Below are 18,117 nucleotides of genomic sequence, written 5' to 3'. Positions count from 1 at the left end.
TTTATATCTGTTTAAACAGATGCAAAAGCAAGTGGGCAACACAAGGCTGTCAGACAGGAACTGTGCACAGAAAGCTTGTGTGGCTGGCCACGGTCACCTGGTGGGAAGGGCCATGGGATGTCCCCCCACGGCTCCAGGCCTCTCCTGGGGGACGTGCCTGGCTTCCCAAATGAGTGACGTGCAAGTGCTTCTCGCTCCCTATCCCTGAGGAGACGCTCTTGGGCATGGGAAGGCCATCATCCTGCCTTGCCTTTCCTCCTGCTTTCCCTCTGCCCCAATTTCCCTCTTAGCCCAGTCCCCTGGCCGAGTTTCATTATTTTTGTTTCCTTGTAGGTTTTTTATTGTTTTGTTTTGTGGTGTATTTTTTGTTTGCTTGCTTGTTTGTTTGTTTTAACGTTAGCCCGTTTGCCACCCGCTCTCCATAGCTCGATAGATGCTGCTCCTCCAGATCTCAATGTCTAACGGGAGACCTGCCTGTTGATTATCCCCTTTTCTCCGTTTCCACCCACCCCTCTCCACCGCTTGATTTCAAACCTTTGGATGGTGTTTTGGTGTCATTAGGAGATTAACATCCCTGGAGCACCAAGGGAGGAGGGGAAGGAGGAGGAGGAGGAGGAGGAGGGTGGCGAAGGGGAGAGCGAGCCAGCAGGCAGGGAGGTTGGCACATCCACGCGAGTGAGGCTGGTCCCAGCCATCCTGGGCAGAACCGGAGGCGGGGAGGGGGGACACACAGACCTGCGGCGGCGGCTGGAGGGCAGCGCCCGGTGCCCGCGTCCGGAGCTGCGGGGGCTGCCGGCGGGCGGGCGACCGCGGTCCTGCTCGCAGCCCCCTGCGCTGCTTATGAGCAGCGGCGGCAGCGGCAGCGGCGGCAGCGAGGCACAGGAGCGGCAGCGGGGGACACCAGGAGGAGCATCTCGTCCCCGAGGTTTATGAATGGCACTGACATGGAGGAAATACCGTTTCAGAAAGTCAAGACCAAGAGGAAGAAGTGCTGCCGCTGCTGCTGCTCCCCGCCCGCCGCCGCGGCTGCGGGAGCCGGGCTGGGGGACCCCCCGCCCCTGCTGCTGCTGGATGCCATCGCCTGCGAAGACGAGTTCGACTGCAAGGAGCTGGAAGCTCTCTTCCAGAGCTACAACCTGAAGCTGGAGCAGACGTCCACCCTCAAAGCGCTGGCCGTCCTGATCGTGCTGACCGCCAGCCTGGCCCTGGTGGAGCTGCTCTCCAGCCCCAGCCTCACCATCTCCAAAGGCTCACACCCGGTGCACTGCATCATCTTCCTCTCCCTCTTCATCGTCACCAATGTCAAGTACCTGCAGGTCACCCAGCTCCAGCAGATCGTCAAGCTCACCTTGCTCTTCAGCTTCACTTTCTCCTTCCTCTGCTGCCCCTTCTCGCTCGGCGCCTACGGCATGGAACCCCCCAGCGCCCCTGAGCAGGGCATGTGGCAGCTCATGCTGGTCACCTTCGTCTCCTACTCGCTGCTGCCCGTCCGGACCCTGCTGGCCATCGTTTTCGGGCTGGTGGTGTCCGTCTCCCACCTCATCGTCACCGCCACCTCCGTCAGTGCCAAGCGGCAGCGGCTCTGGAGGACGGTGAGAGGAGGGGGTCGGGCCGGGCACTGCAGCACTGCGCGGCCGGGGTGCGGGCCCGGCGAGCGGGGAATTGCGGAGGGTACGGAGAGCAGCTTGGAGGCGCAGAGGGGAGAGAAGAGAGGAGAGGAGAGGGGAGGCGCGGAGAGGAGCGGAGGAGATGGCGGCTGGGCAGTGCCCGCTGTATGCCTAGCAGGGCAGGGGTCTTAGGCTGCCTCTGTAGTTCCCCAAAGTTTGCAGGGAGCCGGGAGAGGGAGGGGAATTAGAGTGGCTCCTGGGAGATGAGACCTCTGGGCTTCATGTATCGAGGGAAAAGTGGGGACTGAGGAATGTGGACAGTCTCGTGGGGCAGGCTCTGAGCAGCACCAGCACGGCCAGTGCAGATCCAGTGCTTACAAAGGACGCTGGCTGACTGGCTCCAAACTTGGCTCAGGTGATGAGCTGCCTGTGCTGATAACTCTTCTGTCGTCTAGAGTCGCACCCTTGCCACCTTTCCTAGCTGCAGAGCCCTCGTGGCCCATTTCGAGGTGGTGGTGGTGTGGGGGCTCTGAAGAAACGATCTGACACAAGTGGGACACCCCAGGTGGGGAACCCACCTCGATATTCTACAGCCAGTGTGGCATTCACAGAATCACAGAATGGTTTGAGTTGGAAGAAACCTTGAAGATCAGCTAGTTCCAACCTCTCTGCCATGAGCAGGGATCCAGCAGCATGTTAAAGCCATGCCTCATAGCCCTCAGTTACAGATCGGCACGCTGATACAGAGGCAGAAAGGAATCATCATTCCAGCTGCTGCCCTGCTCCCCAACAACACTCCCTGCTATGCCACTGAACTTCCCAGTGTCCCCTTTCCCATCTGAAGGAAGCCATCAAAACCTCCCTCAGCAAACAGCATCTTTGGAAACGTGCTGCTGCACTCTTCCCCCCTCCCTCCTTCCTTCCCTCCCTCCCTTCCCCCAGTCGCTATTTATAGCCCTGCAGGGCTTTCTCCAGCTTCCCTGGCCTGATGGGCAGCACAGGCAAGGGAAGGTGGATGGGGAGATGTGCCAGGACTGGGAGTAGGGGTTTCCTACTTAAGGCTCCATTACGTGGTGCCTCTGAACCACTGGGAAAGAGAAATTGGAAAAAATGTGGGTCCTCCCTCACATTACATTGATTATGTCTGCCCTCAGGGAAAGCATGCAGGTTCTGGGGTCTGGATTGGTGCTAAACAACAATTGAATGCCTAATGGAAGTACTTGGTACTCTACTTCTCCTAAATCCTGGTATTATTCTCTGTGTCTGTGTAAGGCTGTGCTGCTAGGAGGCACAGTTAGCATGAACACAAACACTGCCATAACCAGAATTGCACACCTTTGTGCCCAGCAGTGTGTATTCCTTCCTCCTCCTCACCTGCCCGCAGGGGCACACATCCCAGTGTGACACACATACACATAAGGGAGGAACACAGGGGCAATCAAAGGAGTGGGGTTACTGAGACAAACAGGATTATTCATGGCTTCGTGCTGCTGAGCTGGTGGACAAAATAAATTGTATATTTTGAAGGGGAAGAGAGAGATAAGCTGAGCTTTATGATTTACCCAGATAATCTGATGGTCTATTTTTAAATGCATGATTTAGAGTTTCCATGAGAGAGGGAGAGCTGATGAAGTGCAGAAGTACTGCGAGGAGCCTTTCTTAAAAGCATCCAAAAGGATGCTAAAAAAACAATAAAATATTTCTCTTTGGGTAGGGCTGAAGAGAGCTCTTTTTGCTAGAGTACCGATTAGTCCTTACGGGACTCCAGGCTTTGCTGTCTGCCCTGACATGGAGACTGATTTCCCCTGATGCAGATCAGTGTGGCACCTGCTATTCTAGACAGGCAGCATAAAGACTTGGACAGCAACGTCTGCTCACTAAATTGTCTAATCAAGGGCTTGAATGTGAAACATTTGGAAGGGTGGAAATCTGCTGCCTCTTTTCCTTCACCCAAATTTAACTCTGTTACTTAACCAACAAGAAGCTGCCTGGAAAACACATAGAAATAGTTGACCAGCAGCTGATGTCGCACATGTAGGTATCTTCTTCATCAGCCTCTCCCCCCAAACCAAACTGATTTCACTAAGTGGCATGCAGTCCTCAGAGCAGCATGCTTTGCTGGTAACAGGAGGAAGAAACCAGCAAAACAGGTGATCTGTGAACTCCTGTCACACAGAAACACACATTGATTCATCACATGTTTGCAAGCAAAAAGTCTTCTCGTTTGAAAACTATCTCTGGGTATGGAAGAGACTCTTCCTTCACTCAGAAGTTGGGTTTCCTTTTCCAAATAATTGTTTTGCAGTGGTTAGAAATTTAAAGCTACATAAAAGCCACTTCATCTGGTTTTTATTTGCCTGGCCTGAGAGTAGCCCAAGAGTAGCTCAGCCTTGCTTTGTCAATAGGCACTGGCTTGCAGTCCAGACCTGCTCCTCAGCCGCTGGATTTTGTCATGGCCACCCCACTGCTCATAGACACAACACACAGTTGGCCTGCCAGGGAGGCAGTACTGCTCTATGCAGAGCTGCAGCAGCGTGAATGGCTCTGTTCTTTCTCCCACCCCCTTGTCTCCTAGCCCCAAGCAAACAGGTCAATTAAAACCTTTAAATAGAAATCTGCCAGATCCAGAAATGAAGAAGCACTTGTACCAACCACAGATGCCAGCATTCTGTTAAAGGAGCCTGCTTTGGCTGATTCAGGCAGGGAACCAATTTTACCTTGTGTAGCCTGAGCTTTAGGAAACAGAGATCTAGTAACTTTCATTGAAGTTAAACTGACAAGTACTTCATGTTGTTTGAAGTTCAAGCCATTAAGAGAAAATAAAGGGCATAGCCAAGTTGAGGGGTTTGTTCTGGAGTGGACTTTTGCATGCACATCTTCTCTTCCTTCTGTCTGAGGAATCGCCATACGCAAATCTTTGAATGAAGATCAGAGGGTAGGAGCACCTCTCCTATGAAGACAGGTTGAGAGAGCTGGGATTGTTCAGCCTGGAGAAGAGAAGGCTTCAGGGAGACCATAGAGCATACCTGAAGGGCACTACAGAAGAGCTGCAGAGGGACTTTTGACAAAGGCATGGAATGACAGCAGATCCAGGGAGGTTCTCCTCCCCCTCTGCTCTGCCCTAGTGAGACACTTCACCTGGAATATTGCATCCAGTCAGGGCTCCCCAGTTCAAGAGGGGCAGGGATCTACTTGAGAGAGTCCAATGGAAGGCTACAAGGATGATTAAGGGACTGGAGCACTGCCTTATGAGGAAAGGCTGAGAGACCTGGTGGGGGGATTCCCTGAGAGGGATCTAATAAATGTTTGTAAATATCTGAGGGCTGGGTGACAGGAGGGAAGGGACAGCCTCTTCTCACTTGTGCCCTCTTATAGGAAAGGGGGCAATAGATGTAAACTACAGCACAGGAAGTTCCACCTCAACATGAGGAAAAACTTTACTGTAAGGTACATGAAGCACTGGAACAGGCTTCCCAGAGAGGTTGTGGAGTTTCCTTCTCTGGAGACTTTCAAGACCCATCTGGATGCATTCCTGTGTGACCTGTGCTAGATTCTATGGTCCTGCTTTGGCAGGGGGGTTGGACTCGATGATCTCCAGAGGTCCCTTCCAACCCCTAACATTCTGTGTTCAGCCTGTGTTCCTGTGTCAGGATGGGGGTAATGGCTTCCATCTGGAAAACCTTGATTTAGACTAGACATGTGGAAGAAATTCATCCCCATGAGAATGGTGAGACACTGGAGCAGGTTGGACAGAGAAGCTGTAAAGCTTCCAAGCCTGGAAGTGTTCAAAGGCCAGGTTGGACAAGGTTTTGAGCAACCTGGTCTAGTAGGAGGTGTCTTCCCATGGCAGGGTGTTGAAACTAGACAGTCTTGAAGGTCCCTTCCAACCTAAACCATTCTATGAGGGCCAAAAGCCCCACTTCAACTATGTTGAATCAGACCCTGAATGGTTCCCATGGCATGCTTAAAACCTTCATTCCTGTAGAAGCACAAACACTTCAGCACATTGAAATCAACAGATCACCTTACTGTGGGAGAAGTTCATTACTAGGTGTCCACAGTAAAGCACATTTAATTTGCAAGTGATAGCTTTCTGACAGCACAGCATTGTCCATGGAGATCATGGGCTCATGTTTTCTAGCTCTAACCAACATCAGATGTCATATCATGCCCTGTTGGAGTTGAGATACAAGTATGTGTAAAAGTGAGAGGAGAGGAGGGAAGATAAGTGCAGGGAGGCAAAGAGAGTGGGGAGCTGAACTTGACCTCCATCTTTTCACTCAGTAGCTGTTTCTTCATCAAATGGAAGATTCCAATATTCTAATGTCCTGCTCATTGCTTAAGGGAAATGTAGTAATATATATTAAAAAATTAAAAAGCTGCAAAGTACTTGTGGGCAACCTTCACCCTGTTTCATGGCAAAAGGCATGGTGACTTCACAGCTGGTTTTGCATGTCTAGTCTGACACTGTGATAAGGATGTAAATAGTGTACAGAACCCATTGATTAGTCAAACTCTTTAGCTTTGGAGTCATGGAACAAAATGTTCATGCCACAGAATGTGAAGAGATACACTTATGCAGCCTACAAAGAAAGTTTTAGCAGCTTGGACTCTAGGGTTTTTTTCCTTCTTTACCCACCCCCTGCAATTTCCAGAGGTACTTGAGGGGCTTCAGAGCAGTTACAGAAGCACAGAACCCAGCCCCAAGGAGCTTAGTCTAATTTTTACTGTGAGTGGGTGTTAGAGACATTAGGGCCAGATGGGGTGAGGAAGGCAAAGGCTGCTGACAGAAATGACTGAGTGGTTGTGTGTGCAGATTTCATAACTTACTCTTCAATGACTATTTTTTTTTGCCCTCTAAATATCTTTGTCTCCTTATTTTCCTTTAAATATATATGACTATTTCCAGAAAATTCAAAAGCAAATCATACACCAGGGAAGCACCCTCACACATCACAGAATTATTATTTTTTTTTAAGGGCAGACCTTCTGTGGAAACCAAAGTCCCAACATGGTTAACAAAGAGCATAAGAAAGAAAGGTGTTACCATAGATTAGAAAAAAAAAAAAAAAAGGGGGGGTGAAATCAATGCTGTATTTTTTATGGCTATATTTTAAATTAGTTTTGTGAATGTATTTATTTATTTCCATAATCGGTGCTTTCACTGAGCCAGCAAGTACCAAAATTGCAGCAGGGAATTAGTAGACTGTGAAAAGGATTACATAAAGGAAATTGGTGATGATTATGATCTGGTGAGAGCTCACCTGGAGTATTGTGTGCAGCACTGAGGCTCCCAACACAAGAAGGGCATGGACCGTCTGGAGCAGGTCCAGAGGAGGCCGCAAAGATAATCAGAGGGTTGGGGCACCTCTCCTATGAAGACAGGTTGAGAGTTGGAGTTGGTCAGCCCAGAGAAGAGAAGGATCCAGGGAGACCTTAGAGTGGCCTTTCAGCACCTGAAGGGGACCTGCAGGAAGGCTGGGGAGGGACTGTTTAGAAGGGCTTGTAGTGACAGGACAAGGGGCAATGGTTTGCAGCTAGAGCAGGGAGATTTAAGTTGGACATAAGAAGGAAGTTCTTTACAATGAGAGTGGTGAGACACTTGAACAGGTTGCCCAGAGATATGGTGGAGACCCCCATCTCTGGACACGTTCAAGGTCAAACTTGCTGGGGCCTTGAGCAGTCATATCTAGTTGGAGATGTCCCTGCTGACTGCAAGGGGGGTGTTGGACAAGATGACCTTTGAGGGTCCCTTCCAACCCAAAGCATTCTGTGATTCTGTGATTTAAAATACTGTATTTAATACCTCCAATTTTATTTTATCTGAACTCTCTGCAGGTTAGTGTGATAGTAGTCTGGAACACAGTGAGTAATTAGCAGTAGCATGCCAAAGTTAATCCTAATTCTACTAGTCTTTAAAATGTAGTTAATGAACACATCACTGACAGAACTGTTAATCTCCACACCTTTGTTTCTCACACAGAAATCAGAGCCTAGCAGCCAAATAAAAAGGGTTGCAAATCAAAGATACCTCAGCTTCATTGCAGTTATTATTCAGTGCAATGATCAAATTTTCTCCTTCATGCATAAAAAGTACTGCTGAGGGTCTGTTCTAGTTCACAGAATCCCAGGATGGTGGGAGTTGGAAGGTATCTCTGGAGATCACCCAGTCCAATCCCCCCTGCTCAATCAGAGTCACTCAGAGCAGATTGCCCAGGATCACAATGTCCAGGTATGTTTGGAATCTCTGCAGAGAAGGAGACTCCACAACCTCTCTTGGCTACAAGAACATATTGCTGACTTATGGTGAACTTGTTCACCAGTACTCCAAAGTCTTTCTCCACAGATCTGCTTTCCATCAGGTCAGCCTTTCCCCTGTGCTGGTGCAGGGAGTCATTACCTCACAGGTGTAAGACCCTACAATTGCCCTTGTTAAACTTCATGAGATTCCCCTCTGCCCAGCCCTCCAGCCTGTTCCTGTCTGTCTGGTGTGTCAGCCATTCCTCCCAGTTTGGTATCATCAAATGCATTATATCATCAAATGTAGAGTTTTTTTGGGTTTGTTTTTGGTTTTTTTTGTTTTTTTTTCCCCTCTGTGGTGTTTTCCAAGTATTAGTATAGAGAGTGTCTCTAGTATTGAAAACACATCTATGGACTGGTGATCTCGTTGAATTCAGTTTTCCTCTCTTTCCAAAGACTGGAATCATTGTTACTAGAGATTCTCAGCACCCATGTGTAACTTCCACTTTATGGTGACATTTAGTCATTTAGACTTTTCTTCTTTTCTTTTCTTTTCTTTTCTTTTCTTTTCTTTTCTTTTCTTTTCTTTTCTTTTCTTTTCTTTTCTTTTCTTTTCTTTTCTTTTCTTTTCTTTTCTTTTCTTTTCTTTTCTTTTCTTTTCTTTTCTTTTCTTTTCTTTTCTTTTCTTTTCTTTTCTTTTCTTTTCTTTTCTTTTCTTTTCTTTTCTTTTTTTCTTTTCTTTTTTCTTTTCTTTTCTTTTCTTTTTTCTTTTCTTTTCTTTTCTTTTCTTTTCTTTTCTTTTCTTTTCTTTTCTTTTCTTTTCTTTTCTTTTCTTTTCTTTTCTTTTCTTTTCTTTTCTTTTCTTTTCTTTTCTTTTCTTTTCTTTTCTTTTCTCTTCCCTTCCCTTTTCTCTTCCCTTCCCTTTTCTCTTCCCTTCCCTTTTCTCTTCCCTTCCCTTTTCTCTTCCCTTCCCTTTTCTCTTCCCTTCCCTTTTCTCTTCCCTTCCCTTTTCTCTTCCCTTCCCTTTTCTCTTCCCTTCCCTTTTCTCTTCCCTTCCCTTTTCTCTTCCCTTCCCTTTTCTCTTCCCTTCCCTTTTCTCTTCCCTTCCCTTTTCTCTTCCCTTCCCTTTTCTCTTCCCTTCCCTTTTCTCTTCCCTTCCCTTTTCTCTTCCCTTCCCTTTTCTCTTCCCTTCCCTTCCCTTCCCTTCCCTTTCCCTTCCCTTCCCTTCCCTTCCCTTCCCTTCCCTTCCCTTCCCTTCCCTTCCCTTCCCTTCCCTTCCCTTCCCTTCCCTTCCCTTCCCTTCCCTTCCCTTGTTAAAGTGGGATTTAAATCTTCATTTGTGGCAGGGCAATTGCTCAGTATTGACCACTGTCCTTTTATCTAGGGGATGAAGTATAGGATTTTCTCTGGAATGGAGAGCTCAGTGTCATTTTCCCCATGGAGATTAATGTACTCTTGGCTTTCGGAGTCTGCAGACTGCTGACTCTGCTAATCTTCCCTGGTTTCCAAACAACAACAATAGCAGGTTACTGTCACCATGTTCAAAACTGTATGAGGATTAGATTTTTCTGATGGCAGATTTTTGCAATGACTTTTCATATAGCCTTTGCATGGGCACTCAGTTTCTACCCTTCTTCCTTGATGTCCTGCTCACCCTTCCCCCATTTCTCCAAGCCAACATTGGTGGTTTAATTCTCCTGGTGGTGTTACCTGCACTGGCAGCATCTGGAATCTCTGACTGAAAGAAAAGAAATGTTCATGCTAATGGTTTCTTCTTCTTTACTCTAAGGCCCACTTGGAGACAAATTTCTAAGTTTTTTAACATGCCTTTTGCTTTTTTTATTGGACTACAGCTCTGTGTTGCCTCTAAATGTGCTATAAATTGTTCCTTTTGTGCATGCTAGATAATTGTTCTTTGTTCTCTTTGTTACATCTTGTCTATGTTCAGCCCATATCTGGTGCTAAACTGCAACAGTTGCTTTATCACCCAGTGACCCTTCCCCAGCAGAGAAGGGGCTCCTGGAAAAGGAGAAGACTACCCACAGGTTGAAAAGTAAACATTTAATGAAGTAGCCAAACTGGTCCCGACGTCAATGCAAAGTATCCAAAGTGGTACTCATCCCTGCAAAAGAAAAGCAGTCACACTAAATACACTAAACACAGTCCTCAAGAGCAGGAGAAGAAAGTTGAGCCCAAGCAGAAGGCTCTACCATAAATTTTTTTTCTCCACACCAAACTTCCTCCTTTATACTGAGCATGATGCTGATGGTCTGGAATATACCTGAAGCCAACACGGGTCAGCTGTCCTGCATGACTCAGAGCTGCTGATGGTCTGCAGCCCATGGGCATTCTGGCCCAGCAACACCAGGACGCAGCTAAACTTAGTTTGGACAACTTGAGGTCTGCATCCTTTAACCGACCGTTGCTGAGTCTTTTATTTATAGCTATAGATATTATCATAGAATCATAGAATGCTTGGGTTGGAAGGGACCTCATCTAGTCCAACCCCCCAGCAGTAAGCAGGGACATCATCCATTAGATCAGGTTGTGCAGAGCCCCTTCAAGACTGACCTTGAATATCTCTAAGGATGGGACCTCAACTACTTCCCTGGATAACCTGTTCCAGTGTTCCACTACTCTTATGGTAAAGAACTTCTATCCTAAAAATACTCTTCTCCAACTTAAAATCATTGTCCCTTGTCCTGTCGCTCCAGGCCTTTATAAACAGTCCCTTTCCAGCCTTCTTGTAGGTTTCCTTCAGGTACTGGAAGGCTGATACTAGGAATCTTTTCTTCTCCAGGCTGAACAACCCCATCAGTACCAATGCCCTATCTCTTGCAATCCCAGGTCTGCACTCCTCTACACCATCTTCTGCTTTTCCACTTCTCAGGGCCATAGGCCTATATTTATTCATGCTATATCATCATGCTATAGTCATAAAACTGTTGTGCCAGCATGCAAAGATCAGCAAAAGTAGCACAAATTAGCTACAGATGTCTGGTCAATGAGAAGAAAATTGCTATTATGTTTAAACCAGATAAAGCAGAGTGCAGAGGGGTCAAAAATGCGTAGCCTGAGAACCTGAAGTTTTAGCCCAGAGCAGACCTGCCATGGCTTACTCCAGAGATCTTGCAAAACTTGAGCCAGCAGAGTGCTCAGGTGGCCAGGAAGGCCAACAGAATCCTGATCTGGATAGAAAATGTTTTGGCCAGTAGGAGCAAGGAAGTGAGTGTGCCCCTGCAGTCAGCACTGGTGAGGCTGCACCTCGAGTACTGTGTCCAGTTCTGGGCACAGCAGTCTAAGACAGACATTGAGGTGCTGAAGCATGTCCAGAGAAGGGCACAAAGCTGGTGAGGGCTTTGAAAAGCAATTTTTTGGGGGGAGAGTTAATTGCCTCAAAAGGTGCTTGGGGACATTTAGACTGGTTATTAGGAACAATTTCTTCACTGAAAGACTGGTCAGGCATTGGAATAGGCTGCCCAGGTCACCATCCCTGAAGGTGACTTCAAGACTTTGATCTAGTGGTCATGGAGGTGTTGGGTAGAAGGTTGGACTTGATGATCTTAGAAGGCTGTTCTAACCTTAATGGTTCTTGAAAATCAGTGCAAGCCTATGGCTTTCTATATAGCAATGGAAATATAGGGTTACAGGGCTATATGTTTGCAGTCCTTGCTAATATGTGTATGATTTAGACTGTCTCCTTGTGTCTTATTACTGCTTCTGTTTCAATGCTAATGAAGCGGGCCAAATGGTGGCTTCATTTCAAAATGGTAACATTTTATCATCTAGACCCTGGCTGATAGCAAAACATTGCTTGGAATGTTAGTAATTAGGGGCTGCATTTAATTTATCTGCTTATGGTGTGAAAAAAAAGCCATTTCCATATGTGCTTGTGCAGCTCCAAGCTCAGGGTGTTTAAAGAACTTTGAGGCTTCTATGGGATATATTATCGAGGGCTTCTCTTCCTCTCCCTTTCTCCCTTTCTCCCTTTCCCCTTCCCCTTTACCTTTCTTCCTTTCTCCCTTTCTCCCTTTCCCCTTCCTCCCTTTCCCTTTCCCTTTCCCTTTCCCTTTCCCTTTCCCTTTCCCTTTCCCTTTCCCTTTCCCTTTCCCTTTCCCTTTCCCTTTCCCTTTCCCTTTCCCTTTCCCTTTCCCTTTCCCTTTCCCTTTCCCTTTCCCTTTCCCTTTCCTTTTCCCTTTCCCTTTCCCCTTCCCCTAACCCTTCTCCTTCTGCTATAGTTTTAGTGCAAGAGCAAAATACTCCCCGACTTCTCCTCCATTCCCCTCCTGCCTCCTCCCTCCCCTCTTACCAAGAGATAAGACAGGGAAGAAAAAAGGGCAGAGTTTTCTTAGTTGATTTACCCAGAATATTTTACTCCACCACTATGAAAGTATCAGGTTACATCAGTATATATATGAAACAGAAAGACAGGGAAAGGAAAAAATACCTTCCAGATCCCGAAAACAAGCAAAGATGCACCTGCCTGCTCGAGACCTGGAAAGCCAGAGAGTGACCCAGAATCTCCTGTGCAGGATGGTAATGCCCTACAGTCACAAAATGTCCTAAATTCATGGTTTCTGATAGTGGGAAATATTAGTGTGTTTCAAACCTTCCCCTTCCTCCTCCTCTTCCCCTTCTCCCTCTTCCTCCCTGCCCCTTCCCTTTTCCTTTCCCCTTCCTTTCTCTTTCCCCTCTTCCCCCTCTTCCCCCTCTTTCCTTATTGCTTTCTGGGAATAGTTGTCCTTGATGTGATCTGACTTTTTTCTTCTTCATTCAAAGTTATTTTTTCCTCCCTATCTTGCTTTCCCCAGTGGTTATTGCAGTGCAGTGTAACACAACATCAAGCTGGTGCATGTTTCCATTTCTTTTCATCTCTTTTAAGCACAGCCCCAAACGTCTGCATGCCTCTATTAGATGCCCCTTACTAACTAAAGCAGAAGTTTCCTTTCTAGTTTTTTTTTTTTTTTTCCTTATCTTTTTTCTTTCAGTGTAGATCCATTACCCCTGTCTTCCCTCCAGGAATAAAATAACACAGAACATCACTAAATGCAGAAGGTGTGTGTGGAAAGAGGAAAAAGAGTCAGAAGAGCAACATTCCCTTTTTGCTTGTAAGCTCTTTGTTGTGCCAATACAGAATAACTGTTAGAAAGTAATTCCTGAGCGTGGCAAAGGTAGGGCATAGCTTCATGCAGGTTTTATGTTCTGATTAATTCATAGGATTATAGAATCCAGCTGTGAATGATGTTGGTGCTTCACCTCTGCATGGTAAAAAACATTAAAAAAACCCAAAACAACAAAAAACCTCTGATACAGGATCATAGAATTGTTTTGTCTGGGATAGACCTCTAAGATCATTGAGTCCAACCATTTAACTAAGATCATGATGGCCATTAAACCATGTCCCATGCCATGTCCACACATTTCTTGAACACCTCCAGGGATGAGATAAATTTTGATTCATAGAAATGTACAATAAATAAAACACTGGGGTATTTATTCTGCATGAACTTGTCACATGTGCTGATTCCTGGCAGAACTAAATTCTCCAGACACTTCACATGGAGAGAAAAGCTGTTTCCTCCAGCAGGATTTGAAACAGTGAAAAAAATCTCACAAATGTGAACCTTGTGTGCCTGTAAGGCAGGCAATAAAGCGAGACAAAGCTCTAAGAAATAGAGCACTGTATTCAGCCACACCCTGAGTATTAGGTTCAGTTATGGGGTCTTCACTACAAGAAGGATACTGAGATGCTGAATGAGTACAGAGAAGGGCAAAAAAGATGGTGAGGGGTCTGGAGAAGAGGTTTGTTGAGGAGCAACTGAGGGAACTGGGATTGTTTAGTCTGGAGAAAAAGAGGCAGAGGGGAGACCTTCTTACTCTGTACAACTCCCTGAAAGGAGGTTGGAGTGAGGTGGTTGTTGTCCCCCTAACTATCTAGCGACAGGATAGGAGTGAATGGCCTCAAGTTGTGCCAGGGGAGGCTTGGAAATTTGGAAAAATTAGGATATTTGGAAAAAATTCTTTAATGAAAGCCAGGCATTTGAACAGGTTCCTCAGGGAGCTGGTAGAGTCCCTGTTCCTGGAGCTGTTAAAAAAAAGTGTACACATGACACTGTGAGACATGGTTTTGTGGTCATGGTGGTGTTGTGTTGATGGTTGGACTTCATGATCTTAGAGGTCTTTTCCAATCTTAATGATTCTGATTCTCCTATAAGAGGAAATGGCCTGAAGTTGCACCAGGGGAGGTTTAGGTTGGATATGAGAAGAAACTTCTTGACTGAAAGGGTTCTCAAAGACTAGAACAGGCTCCTCAGGTATGTGGTTGAATCCCCATCCCTGGCAGTGTTGAAAAGAGACTGAGATGTGATGTTGAGGGACATGATTTAGCACAAGCCTTGGTAGAGTTAGATACTGGTTGGACTCAATGATTTTAAAAGATCTTTACACGATTTTATGATTCTACAGTTATCTTTTTAGTTGTGGTTCAGGAACTACAGAAGCTCTTTGTCAGGACTTAGAATGTCCTTATAGCCAACCTGGAAACTTTGTTTTTTTCATAGGCTGCTCATTTAGATGCAACAGCAGAGGAATATGTGTTAATTTCCATAAATCTCCTTAGAAGATGAAAGTAATTATCCCCACACAACAAAATTAGGAGATAAAATAATGCTCATAAACACAACTGTAAAAGAGATTTCCATTAAATAGATCCTTAATGTGAAGTATCAGTGGCATCAAACAGAATATTGTGCTTGAGCAGAACCTGTGAAATTTGTTCAGATGAAGTTGAGAATAGGTCTGTGCCTTCTAAGGAAAGAAAGTCTGTTTTTTGTCCACAGAATTTGACTTATAGAATCATAGAATCATAGAATCATAGAATCAGTCAGGGTTGGAAGGGACCACAAGGATCATCCAGTTCCAACCCCCCTGCCATGGGCAGGGACACCTCACACTACATCAGGCTGGCCAGAGCCTCATCCAGCCTGGCCTTAAACACCTCCAGGGATGGGGCCTCAACCACCTCCCTGCACAACCCATTCCAGGCTCTCACCACTCTCATGGGGAAGAACTTCTTCCTCACATCCAGCCTGAATCTCCCCACTTCCAGCTTTATTCCATTCCCCCCAGTCCTGTCACTACCTGATATCCTAAAAGGTCCCTCCCCAGCTTTCTTGGAGCCCCCTTCAGATGCTGGAAGGCCACAAGAAGGTCACCTCGGAGCCTTCTCTTCTCCAGACTGAACAGCCCCAACTCTTTCAGTCTGTCCTCATAAGAGAGGTGCTCCAGCCCTCTGCTCATCCTGGTGGCCCTTCTCTGGACACCTTCCAGCATGTCCATATCCCTCTTGTAATAGGGGCTCCAGAACTGGATGCAGTACTCCAGGTGGGGTCTCAGCAGAGCTGAGTAGAGGAGGAGAATCACCTCCCTTGACCTGCTGGCCATACTTCTCTTGATGCAGCCCAGGATCTGGTTGGCTTTCTGGGCTGCAAGTGCACACTGACAGCTCATGTTGAGCTTCTTGTATGTAGAAAATAAAATGTGGCAAACTGAAGCTTTGAGGCCAATTGATCAATGTTCATCTCAAAGGTGAAAGGTCTAGGGCCTGAGCCTCATTGCACTTGTAAACATCAAAACCCATCTCACAGCACTTTGGGGATGTTTACACCCTATGCCAGAAGCTCTTCTTGCCTGTAATAATGTTGCCCCAGAATGATGTAGCTAAAAGGCCACATGATTTAATGTGAGCCGTGTAGGAAGTCAAGATCTGGTTACCTCATGACTTGAAAGGAGTAATGGCTGTGGGAAGGATCATCTCCTTATGGGCAAACAAGCCTGTAAGAGAGAAGCTGTATCAGGATTAAAGCCCCACTGTTGCAGGTTGTCTCTGCGGGTTCCTGGTCACTGCTGTCATGACTGTCAAAGACTTGGATGCTCCTCCTCACTTGGGATTTTTAAATCACAGGTCTTAGATGCTATGCTCTGAAAATTGAAGATGACCCCTTACAGATGTCCTTTGTGATTCCTGCTAATCACAGAATGGCAGTGGTTGGAAGGGACCTCTGAATGCCCACCCCACTGCTGGAGCAGGGTCAGCTAGATTAACACAGGGACGTGGTCCAGCTAGGCTTTGAATGCCTCCAGAAATGGAAATTCCACAACCTCTCTGGGCTGTCTGTTCCAGTGCTCTGCCACCCTCAAAGAGAAGATTTTTTCCCTTATGTTTATGTGGAATTTTCTGTGTCCAGTGTGTGTCCATTGCCCCTTGTCCTATCACTGGGTACCACTGAGAAGAGTCTGGCCCTATCCTCCTGACACTTGACCTTTAGATATTGATATGTATTAATGAGACCCCCCTCAGTCTTCCAGGCCAAACAGCCCCAGTTCTCTCAGCCTTTCCTCATAAGGCAGATGTTCCTGTGTCTTTACTGATCCATGTTGGTTTAAAACAAATCAGCTGCCATGGAGCTGTGGGAGGTGAAGAAGCCTGGGTTTTAAGTCCATGATTGGATTAGCTCTGATGAGTGCCCTAGGATCTGTCATTTATCTATGCTTTGAAATATAAGGAATAGTGATGATTTCTAAACAGAGAAACAAACTGAGTGTTCAGTGTGTGAGTGTCCTCTTCCCACCCACAGTTATGGAAATGACAGTGGTGAGTGATAACTGCTTGAGTTCCCTCAGATGGAAGGAAAGTTCACATGAGCTTATTTGCCCTTCTTCATGCTGCTCTTTCTCTATTTTAGGCAGCAGTAGATGGAGGAGATTGCAGCTGAGTTAATTTGCCTCATCTGTTAGTCAAAATAAAAGCTTTATCAATAGTCCATTTCTTCTCACTTATGCTGCCAGAAAAGATCAGATTTTTCCCTTTGAAGAAGCCACATCCTTGAAGTGGGGATTCCTCTTCTAAACAGCACTTCACAGTATTGGTTACTCTGAACACAAGTGGCTGAAATGGCTTTGGTAGGAGGGTAATATGCTTTTCCAACTGGAAGTGCATGTTCTCCTCATAACAGCCTCTGGAATATCCTTCTCTGAAAGACATGATGGTGTTGAAGAGGAGAGAGTAAGCTTCATATAGAATCACAGAATCAGTCAGGGTTGGAAGGGACCACAAGGATCATCCAGTTCCAACCCCCCTGCCATGGGCAGGGACACCTCACACTACATCAGGCTGGCCAGAGCCTCATCCAGCCTGGCCTTAAACACCTCCAGGGATGGGGCCCCAACTTTTCTACTACTATTGTAGTGCAAACCAATTTTAGCACCTTAATACTTGCTCTCTGCTGCAGTTTGCAAAGCAGCTCTAGATTAAAAGCAATGTGATAAGTGTCTATATTTATTGGCTTTATACTAACAACTGGACTGTTAACCAGTTCCATTGCTAGTGCTGAATTTGTAATGCAGCAGATGGTGACTGGTAAAGTTTTTTGACGTGGCTTTTTTATCTCTACAGCATGATTTCAAACTCCCAGTTGATGTCTGACAGAAACATCTGGGGAATTGTGAATGAACTCCTGAATGCTCCCTATTTAGTGCCAATCATAGAGTCATAGGATGTCCCCACAGGCTGGGACACCTTCTACTAGACCAGTTTGCTAAAGGCTTCATCCAGACTTCTCTTGAACACTTCCAGGGAGGGGACAACCATGGCCTTCCTGGGCAACCTGTTCCAGTGTCTCCCACCCTCACTGTAAAGAATTTCTCCCTGATACCCAGTCTAAATTTCCCCTCTTCCAGCTCAAACCCATTACCTTTCATTATATCAACACAAGCCCTTGTAAACAGTCCCTCCTCAGCTTTCTTGTAGGACCCTTCAGGCTGACCTAAGGTGTCCCCAGTGCCTCCTCTTCTCCAGGGTGAAATCTTGTGTCATTTATATGTTTGTTTGGTGGGTAATGTATAGGACAAGCTGCATAATTTTCTTATCTTGGCTGTGAGCAAGGAACATGAAAAATGTATCTTTGAGTTTTAGGGAAATATGTTGAAATATTTCTCAGTTAGTATTTACAGTTGTGTCAAAGGTCAGGGCTGGGCTGGACACCAAATAATGACAGAGGCTCTCTATGAACCCCTCTGCTTCCCAGAGGGGAGAGAAATGGAATAAGGGAGTGGGAAAGAAACTAAACCAGCTGAGGTACAAATAAGAACAATCCAATGAAATAGACACAAATAGATATAAAAATAATATCAGACCCAACCCCTGATGACAATTAGTCATCATTGTCACCACTGATGCTGTGGAAGAAGTCCCATCTGGACTGAACAGCAG

At 46.2% G+C, this 18,117-nt stretch overlaps 1 protein-coding gene across 1 annotated transcript in view; it reads left to right on the top strand.

Moving 5' to 3' along the window:
* Nucleotides 1–929: 929 nt before the first annotated feature.
* ADCY1 (adenylate cyclase 1) overlaps nt 930–18,117 on the top strand; it is a 156,485-nt gene continuing 139,297 nt past the window's right edge. Inside the window, exon 1 of the mRNA XM_054384976.1 lies at nt 930–1,592. Coding sequence (XP_054240951.1) covers nt 930–1,592 — 663 coding nt within the window. The remainder of the gene's footprint in view (nt 1,593–18,117) is intronic.

This window comes from Indicator indicator, chromosome 11 (genome assembly GCF_027791375.1).
Source record: "Indicator indicator isolate 239-I01 chromosome 11, UM_Iind_1.1, whole genome shotgun sequence".
NCBI classification, from domain to species: Eukaryota; Metazoa; Chordata; class Aves; order Piciformes; family Indicatoridae; genus Indicator; species Indicator indicator.
The sequence above is the reverse complement of the archived record's forward strand: the minus strand, read 5'-3'. Positions and strand labels throughout refer to the sequence as shown.